Here is a 10,443-nt window from a genome sequence, read left to right on the forward strand (position 1 = left end):
AAATATACATATTGATGAGCCGGAGTGTCGCATACAAAAATCATGCCCCTTACCCCTTTATTTGTGGAGTTATTCCCCTTTGATGATTTTACTTCGAGCACATATGGTGTCCGGACCATATCTCCAGTACTAATCAACCCAGGCTCTCCATACTTGACACAAATATACATATTGATGAGCCGGAGTGTCGCATACCAAAATCATGCCCCTTACCCCCGTATTTGCAGAGTTATTCCCCTTTGATGATTTTACTTATCCGGACCATATCTCCAGTACTACTCGACCCAGGCTCTCCATACCTGACACAAATATACATCTTGATGAGCCGGAGTGTCGCATACCAAAATCATGCCCCTTACCCCCTTATTTGTGGAGTTATTCCCCTTTGAACATATGGTGTTGAGTTCTCCATACTTAACACAAATATATCTAGATGAGCCGGAGTGTCACACACCAAAATTATGCCCCTTACACCCTTATTAGCGGAGTTATTGCCCTTTGATGATTTTACTTATCCGGACCATAACTTCAATTCTACCCGACCCAGGCTCTGTATATTCTGTATATGAACATGTGAACTAATTTTTGTGTTGTGTCTAAACCAAGGTTTCCCATATTTGCAACATATATACATCTCATCATTTAAAGTTGCCCTTCGGTTTCAACTACACACCATTATGTGTATCAATATCTCCTTCCAACTTTCCAACAATGATACTTCATTTTAAAGCATTACAACCTGTGAAACTACCCCCTTCCAAGTGTCAAATATTTCGATGGGCGTATGTTGTGGCCCTCCAACGGGCCCTTGTTTTAATATATCTTTGAAACCATTTAGATCCCCACCACATTACCATATATAGCATTGCTGGACATAAAGAGATAAACACAATCCTGATGTACAAACAGGCCCAGAGATCTTTCCCCATCCCAAGGGACTTAATTTCTTTTAACACAATCATGTTGTAAAAACAATCCCTGGGGTCTTTTCACACCGCTAGAGAGTCTGGACATTGTTTCTGGGTTTATCTTTGAAGCAGTTGATATCCCTTCCCCAACTATATTATAGCATTTTTTGACACCAACAAATAAAGCTATTAACAAATTGAACATGAACATTTTTTGACATTTGATCAAATCCAACCAGGTGAGAGATACTGGCCATCTGGGGCTCTTGTTCCTGTTGTCATCATCTGTAACCCACATTTGATTCCTTTATTGATGGTTGTATTATGTAAAGAAAGTAACAAGTCTACTGATGTTTACCAATGATGTCCTGTTGTAGGCTTAACTACAAATCCTGTTTTACATGTTTAACCTAATACTTAGACATCCTTAACACTGACACTGTATGCTTGAAAGTGGCGATGACGATGATGTGTTTAGAAACAATCTCAGTGCTGGCTTGGATCTGACAGACACATTAGAAATGTCCCACCTAAGACCCAGAAGACTGTTTAGTTCTGATTTTAAAGGTAATAGATTTGTTTGATGGGTGAACAATATTGTAGTTAAAAATAAGTTTTTTAGTTTACCAGACATGAGGCGACTGGGTTAGAGGTTACTAAACAGTCTAAGGTCATCTTTGGGATAGAATGCTTTTGAAAGTTTTCCATATACTTTTTCATCACAATGATGTACATTCAAGGTTAGGGTCAAACAAGAAAGACACAAAAAGTTTTGAGGTCCAGAGCAGTTGAAGAAAAGCAATGTACAATAATTTTCTAAATAATGTTCTTTGAGATCAAAGGTCAACTTTCAGAGCTGCTTTCTATGGTTAAGGGAAGATTAAGATTCCTAGCAGTTTGATATTTTGCAAGTAGCCAGCTCTGGAAGTTGCATGCATGTGCTTGAAAAAAAAAAAGCTTGATACAAAATGTTAACTGTATGTGAAAATCTTAATAAAAGCTTCATACATGCTATAAGTTGAAAGTTTACTACTGAGTAACTCTAGCTTCTTCATTCCTTGAGGGATATTTATCAAAGTTCACACAACCACAAAGAGCAATAATATCTCGTACAAGTTCGAGTTTCAGGATTGTTGAGTTATGGTCAAGGTCATTGTTCCTATTTTTAGAAAATCCTTGTCAGCACTTTAGCGCTTTCATTCCTTGTGTGATTTAAATCAAACTTAATACAATTACAAAGGACAATAATATCTCATACAAGTTTAAGGTTAAGGGTTGTTGGTCAATGTTGGTCAAGGTCACTTAATATTTTTAGAAGATTCTTGTCAGTTGCAACTCTAGCAATGGCATTCCTTGAGGGATTTTGATCCAAGTTCACACAATTATAAAGGACCATGATATCTCAAACAAATTTTGAATTGCAGAGTTGTTTGGTCAAGGTCACTGTTCCTATTTTTAGAAAGTCTTTGTCAGTACTCAAGGGTCTTCATTCCTTAAAGAGTTTTTATCAAACTTCCCAAAAATATAAGGACCATATCTCCAACAAGTTTCAGGGCTGTTTGGTCAAAGGGATAGGGGATATATATTGCTTTAGCAATCCTCAGTTTGCTTGTTTAATTTCCAATATGCAATTATAAATCTAAAAGCTTAAACAAATACTGTAATATGCTGTATAAATATTGTCATATTGGTGTGAATTCAGGGAATTAGTGGTTAATGGTAAAAATTATATTTTATGTTCCATTAAGCATCATTATTTATGTACTTGTTTGCTATAACTTACAATCAATCTAGAAGTTTAGTAGTTTTTAGAAGATTTTTTTTTTTTTTTTTTTTTGTGAATTTCAGGATAAACAGCCAAAAGTTGACTTGTGTTACATACTCCATCACATACTTCTGTATTAAAAAAGAATCCAACTGTCATCTGTCAACTCCATCACAAGCTGGGGAAAATGATTTGTATTTCTTGATACATTTTGAAATGAAATATAATTCGATGATAGCTAGAAAAACACTACCAGTATATTGCCTTTTGTTAAAAAATATTCAGCTGTTGCAGAAATTGCTGGCTGTAGTGATGATGAAGACAAAGAAGATTTGTATGGTACATCAAAACACAACACCTCATCACATTCAAGCAGTCATAACACAACATCAAATGAGATGTTTGGTAATTCCATGAGTCACCTTGAAGGTATTGGTGTAGATGATGGTGTTTCTATGATTGTGAAAGCTTTTGGGATGGATTTCAAGAAGCAAATGCAGGTACATTCTGTAGCTTTGTTTGATACATAATTCTCATTGTCAAGTCTCCCAACACAGAAATGGCATTAAAGTCTTAACTAAAGGTGTTCTTTCATATTATACAAACACATTGTATCTTATAAATAATACATGACTCAAAATTGAAATTGAATCCAAAGAGCACGATATGAACAGAAGATTTACACAAAGATCTAGAAGTAATACAAGGAAACTAAAACCTGATGTTTCAGAAGTTCAGAAGGATAAGTGTCCTTTGCGTAATAGATACAACCCCCCCACCCCCCCCATTTTTGAGAGTTTTATGTGTGTAGATTTTTTTTAATAGCTTTTTTTGATGATTATTTATTTTTATCACTGTTTTGTTTTGCCTTAAGACAAAACAACACTGTCTAGATGTGTTAGCAAAAACAGCTCTGAAGTCAAGCCAGAAGCATTTAAGAAACATTTTAACAGACAGGACAGAGAGAAGGTAATGCTTACTTGCTCATGAAATTGGTTGTTTTAAAATTGAATAAGCTGCATACTTAATCTCAAAAAAACTTGCTTGATACTAAGAATGCAATGCAAAATAGCATAATTTTAAGATTAAGCTTGTAAAAATGTTATTAATACATCTTAAGACATTCCCTACAAACTAATAAATAACTGTTCGACCATGCCACAGGACAAACATAATGCAAAGGTTTGAGAAAAAATTGCTGGCCGAGTTGGCTGCACTTGGAAATGATGTCAGAACTCTGGAAGATTCTGAAGCAAAGACATTGGTAACTATGAAGAAAAAACTTATTTATTTAGTTTATGATGAAAATGTCATGATCTGATCAGTTGAAACCTGATAAGTAGTTTTCTCTTTGTAACAGATGATAATTCATTGTTATCTCGCATTGATAGTAAATTGAATTGCATTATTCAAGTTATAAAATATTCTCAAACTTGTCTATATTGTGTGAATAGCACAATATTGCATAATCCAGTCAACACACATGCATGCATTTATTTTGTTACTACACACAACATTTTTCAAATATAATTGGATATCTGTAGTTAAAACTACTTATTGTGTACATGGAATTTATGCAATAATGTGCTTCTGCATATTTTGGATGCCCTACAAAATGCTTTTAATTATTGACTGTTACTATGTTCACAAAGGACCTGCTATACTTGTGTTCATCTGGCATGACATCCTTTCAATCATGACCTAAACCACACATTAAGCTATTGACATGAGTTTTTTACAGGATTAATTTTTCAAAATCACATCTTATTTCAGGACTTTTTCCAGCAGCAAATGCAGACTATTAATAACTGCAGAATTTCTCAAGAAAAAAGGTTTGAAAGATATTATGCAAAGGGTTTGACACATTCGCTATTAACATACTATATTTTCACACAATCAAATGGAGGTCATAATTTCACAAGAAACTGAGCAAATAATACTGAACACCATGTGTCACAAGGTGTTCAGTATTATCAAGGTGTTTAGTATTTTTTGCTCAGTTTCTGGTGAAATGATGGCCTCCATTTGTAAGCTGTATCCTGATGAAGGCCTGATTAATTAAGGTCAAAATATGTCACCAACCAGTTGTAGGCACTTTCAAGAGTTGCATCTGTCCATTTCAATTATAATCCCCACAACAAAGTTAATCAAAGTTAAGGAGAGGGGTTACTGGATTGGCGTGTCTGCCCATTTGTCATAGTGGGAAAAAATGTCCAAAAAACTGTTCTGTTCCTTAACTTGTGAAAACTATTGTGCAAACTTTGATTGGCATTCTAGCCTTATCTCAATACACATTGTTTAAAAAAAAATTCTATAGCCATCATGCTTCATCTGTTGTTGTGCACCCTCTGTTTTCAAACTTCTCAAGTTGAATTCAGCTTAAACTTGCCCGAAATGATCCTGAGAAGGTCCTGGCCAAGTGTTGTAATTTTTGGGGTCAGTTCAAAACAAAGATTGCCGTCATGGCAGCTATCTTGAAAAACACATTTTAAACTTCTAAAGTTCAAGTGGTGCAATTGAGCTAAAAGTTGATAAGGATGTTAAAGAAGTGGAGCCAAGAAAGTGTTATTATTTTTAGGCATTGTAAAATCTTTGATATATGGCAGCTATGATTTGTCAAATGATTGTGCAATCATGGTTTTTCCTGAACAACACCTATTTTAAATTTCTTAAGTCCCATTAGTAGGATCCAGCTGAAATTTACATGTACCTGAAATGGTCTTGAGATAGTCCTGACCAAGTGTTATTTTTTCGGGTTGGTCTGAAATCCAAGATGGTTACCATGGCCAACGGTACCACTATACTTGCTACTGGATATGTACATAAAGTAGAAGGGTCTTTAAAGTCAGATGACTGTTAAGGCCCATGGGCCACTTTTTGTGTAAAGGTCCACAACTAATCAGCCCATTAGATCAATTTATTCAAACTTACTCCAAAGTTATTACTTAGCCTATAACTTATAATTTAACACCTTTGTTGTTTCCAAAACTGTTACTATGGAAACAATATAATGGAGGCTTCTTGTTGAGAATAAATGAGATAGTGTCTGATTATAATGAAAATTGATATAGATCTATAAGAGTTTTGAGGGAAAGACATATAATATGGTAGTTGCCAGTTGTTATTCAGTTGTCATGGTTACCAAAAAGCATGACATTCTAAAAAGTTTAAAACCCGAATCCAGAGGGCTTTATTTAGGTTTTTGTGGTCTCGGGTTGAAATTCTCTCTTCAGAATAACATCAATGTTAATGGAATTCAGCAAACATCTTACCTGTATCTGAAATCCAGAGGAGTATAGCATCATGTTTCCTTTTGTATCAAATAAGATGGATTTTAATAAAACTTCCTGTTTCTAGATTGATTTTTTTCCATTAAAAGCACAACATACATTAACTTCCATTGCATTAAATACCTGATAAGTGTAATTTCATGTAGTCCTAATTGACATAAAAATACTGTATTAATAACTTCAAAATATTGATCCCCTTAAAGCACTTGGGTAATTTAAATAAGCAGTACTTGTACATTAGTGTATTGTGTTGTGTATGAAGTTTTAGCCTTAATAGAACAGTTCTAATTTGTAATGTCCAATTTTCTTTATTCTAGACTGGAAAACTTGAAAAAAATGCAGATGGACTTTATGGCAAGCATGTGTCATATGGACCAGTATGAATCTAACCAACAGGTAATGATTATTCGAAATTATGTGGTGGGTATTTAGGTCATCTGAGACGATGTCTCAAGTGACCTATTCTAATTGCCTTTTGGTCATCATCCGTCATGCCTTGTCCGTTGTGCATCGTCCATTCATAAACAATTTACATTTCAACTTCTAAATAACCAAGAGAACTAGAGACATGGTATTTGCCCTATAGCATGCTGGAATGAAGTGCTATCAAGGTTGTTCAAATGAATGACCCTGACCTTCACTCAAGATTACTTGGGTGAAATATGCTTAGATCTATAAAATAACTTCTTCTCACTAGCCAAGAAGCCTAGATACCTGATATTTGGCCTATAGCATAATGGGGTAAAGGGTTATCAAGATTGTTAAATTGAATGACCATGACCTACATTCAAGGTTACAGGGGTCAAAAACTATAGCATGCTAGGGTGTAGGGTTATCAAGATTGTTCACATGAATGGCCTTGTCCTTCTTTCAAGGTTACACGGGGTCAAATACGCTAAAAATCTTAAATGAGTTATTATTAAGCAAGACTTTCAGAGTCTTGATTTTGAGCCTGTACTGTAGCATGCAGTTTATAACAGTTTGTTATCTAAAATGTTATTCTGTTACTCAAATAACTTATCACTTTAAACTCCATATCGTTATATGTAATTTCAGAAAACATTCAAAAATTCCATGGAGAAAGACTTGACAACCATGGAAAAGAAACTGCTTGCAGATGCAGTAAGTTAGATGATACTGTATTTTAACTTGATCATAATATTATTACTTTAGCCATACATTTATCTGGAATAGTTGCAAATTAAGAATAAGCAGTAAATACAATTTGCATCATTTTATCTTTGATGAACAGATTATTTCTGAAGACCATTATTAGCTCACCTTATTTGTTATTATACCAAATTTAAGTATAACATTATATTATGTATTATATGTAATAAACATATGAAATGTGACAACAACAAAAAAAAACAAAAAAAAATAAAAATTATTAGCTCACCTGCCCAAGGGGCAAGTGAGCTTATACTGTGGTGCAGCGTCCATCGTCTGCCCATCCAGGGTTAACTTGTTGCTTTAAATGACTTCTCAATAACCGACAGGCCCTAGGGACTTGATATTTGGCTTGTAGCATGCATGGATGAAAAGCTACCAAGTTTGCTCAAATGAATGACCTTGACCTTCCTTCACGGTAATGAGTCAAATATATAAACTTAGCCTACTCTAATATTTGAATTAAGTGATAATCAGCATAGTATCTCCAGAACTGACCTAAATCAACTTCAAAGTTGCTGTAGAACTAGATGAGCGATAAAGACCCATCTGGGCCTCATGTTTGATAACCTGATATTGATTAATGTGTTTACTTTTCAGCAAAGACATGAACTGACAACTGTAAGGAGAAGCCTTCACTCAATGATTGGCTAGAATGTGAAACACACTGTTATACTTATTACAGTACTGTAGTTGTTGAGTTACCTGATTTCTCAGTCTACATTTGTCATAACCATGAGTTATTCACTCAGCAACTTATAGAAAGTTGACACATTTTCAAAATGTACTATTGATTGTTGTCAAAAATGTGACATTGTTTTGAAGATATATCAAATATATGAGTTCTACGGAGACAAGGTTGTGAAAAAATAATGATATGAAGTGAGGGGCACATGATTTTATCCAGTTAAATGATTATAATCAATTTTCTTGGTGCTTTATTGCTATCATTTTTGTAGCTAAATGATCTTTATTTACTATTGGTTGTTACAATACCAGTTTGTACCATAGTTGCTAAATGATCTTTATTTACTATTGGTTGTTACAATACCAGTTTGTACCATAGTTTATGTTTCTATAAAGATGCATTTTGTGAATGTTTGATGTAGCCATTATTGTATATTAGATAAGTGTTGTTGTTTTTTTATCAATAAACATTATTATTATATTCATTAACGGATTAATATACTGACAAAGTATATGTATAGTTTTAAAATTTCTTGGTCATTATATCTTTGCCTGAATTCAATCTTTTTTAGTAAATTGTGATATTCTATAATGTAGAGTAACTCTTTTTTGTTTGGCAATATTAAATTGAATATTAATTCCTATATTAAAGAGAGGGTCAACATCAAAACATGTTTAGTTTAGTAATGATAGGATGTACTTATAGTCCCCTACTAGTAGTCCTTTACTGGTGAAACCACAGGTTCTATAGGTTTCCTCTCGATCTGTTTCGTATGTACCCATATATGTATGATGTAGGTATGTACGTAACACCAAAGTTTGTCTGCACTCTAGAATATAGCTTCATTCTTTGAGGGATTTTGATCAAACTTCACACAATAATACAGGACCATAATGATTTTGACGACAAGTTAGAAATCACTGTTACTATCTTTAGCAGGGGTTGGTAGGGAACATGTATTGCTTAAGCAATACCCATATGCTTGTTCAATTGAAAATGGATAAATAATGATAATTAAGTTAATTGTATGTGGAATGAATTCCTTGCAAAAAAAAGATAAATTGATGTTGGTCTATTCAAATCGCCTTTTGTCTGTGGTCTGTGGAATGTCTGTCTGTCGTTAAACACAAATTTTATATGTAGATTCCTCTGTGTCGTTAATTGTGCATGTTCAATTTGAGAATGATCGGAAAAAATAGTTGACAGATGGCCACTTTAAATGTTTAACAATTGAAGTTTATTTCTGCAATTTCACAGAAAGTACAGTATGGATCTTTCTCAAATTTGATATATAAGTTCCACATGGTTCTTTCTTGTGCATATTGAAATTTGAGACTGATCCGAAACCAATGTGCAGATAGGCATCCATTTTGAATTTTGACAGGTTGGAAGTTTGTTGCCTAGTTTCTCAGAAAGTACTCAATGGATCTTTCTCAACTTTGTTTACCATGGAGCTCTGCATGATTTATTTGGAGATTGATTAAAAGAAAAAAACAAAAACCGCCAACAGGCAACCATTTTTAATTGGAAAGAATTTTGTTATTACCAGTTCTCTAAAAAAAAAATTAATGGTTTAAAACTTTTCACGTTGGTTCACCTTTGTGTCATAGGTGTACATATAGAATTCTGAGTCTAATTTGGGAGGGAGGGGATGATTGACAGCTGGCCATCTTTGATCTTGAGGAATTCGTTATTGTATTACGGTACTTGTTTCCAGAAAGAGCAGTCTGTATATACCAATAAAGTGGATGCCAAGATCCATGTGGGATCTCTTGTTTAAACAGGTAATCATATTATTTGTGTCAAATGTAAAAGATTAATTTATACACTGTACTGGTTTTCTTAGTGATTGGGGTTTTCATATACGGAATGTCTTAGAAATATCATGTTGTGCATGTAACAATATTTTGTCACATGATTCAATTCGATCTGTATTGCTTGTAAAATGATAACAATTCATTCAGTATAATTATTTGCCGTCATTAAAGAGGCAAATTTATATTGGCAACTGTTAAATGTTATGTTTTTTAAGTTAATAAAATATTTTGTTAGCTGTTACCTTTGTACTCATTTATTTGAATAACATTAGATATGAAAGTAGTTACGGTAACGGCAAAAAATGGCAAAAATGAGGAAGAGGCAAATTTGTTTTATTAATATTAAATGAAAATTTATTCTTTCATATGAAAATTGTGAAAGTTACAATTGTGATGTACAAGTGAAACAAAAAGTTCTAAAAAAAAAAAAGGAGGGGGAAAAAACTGAGAGAACTGACATGCAGATGATAATGTAAATTCAATGAAAAATTAAAAGTATAAGGGGAAAAGATATGACCAGGTGTTCCAGAAGGGTACATGTCTCCTGCTTCATCAACAACAGCTGCACCTGCCATACCAAGGTCGAATCCAGGCCAAGGTACATAACAGAACCACCAGGCATATATCAACAGGCATAGAACACTCCTAACATAGTATTACACGAAGGGAATAATAGTGATGAAAAGTGTGACCATAACACGTTCACATGGCCCACAGCCATCTGCTTCTGTCAAAACTCTGTTATTTTCCTCCATCAGTAGTTGTAACTTTGGTCTATATTTTCCTTCCATATCACTGGGCATCA

The 10,443-nt window shown here is 33.9% G+C and overlaps 1 protein-coding gene across 2 annotated transcripts in view; it reads left to right on the forward strand.

The window, feature by feature from the left end:
- Positions 1-9,352, forward strand: part of LOC117325105 — an 18,545-nt gene extending 9,193 nt beyond the window's left edge. Inside the window, exons 9-16 of one of the 2 annotated variants that reach the window (XM_033881049.1) lie at positions 1,349-1,475; positions 2,959-3,173; positions 3,548-3,642; positions 3,838-3,937; positions 4,447-4,505; positions 6,281-6,359; positions 7,020-7,085; positions 7,734-9,352. In XM_033881049.1, the coding sequence (XP_033736940.1) occupies positions 1,349-1,475; positions 2,959-3,173; positions 3,548-3,642; positions 3,838-3,937; positions 4,447-4,505; positions 6,281-6,359; positions 7,020-7,085; positions 7,734-7,787 (795 nt within the window). In that variant the 3' untranslated portion in view covers positions 7,788-9,352. The remainder of the gene's footprint in view (positions 1-1,348; positions 1,476-2,958; positions 3,174-3,547; positions 3,643-3,837; positions 3,938-4,446; positions 4,506-6,280; positions 6,360-7,019; positions 7,086-7,733) is intronic. The other variant, XM_033881050.1, reaches the window with a different exon arrangement.
- The last annotated feature ends 1,091 nt before the right edge of the window (positions 9,353-10,443 follow it).

The sequence above is a fragment of the Pecten maximus genome, chromosome 4 (assembly GCF_902652985.1).
Source record: "Pecten maximus chromosome 4, xPecMax1.1, whole genome shotgun sequence".
Taxonomy (NCBI): Eukaryota; Metazoa; Mollusca; class Bivalvia; order Pectinida; family Pectinidae; genus Pecten; species Pecten maximus.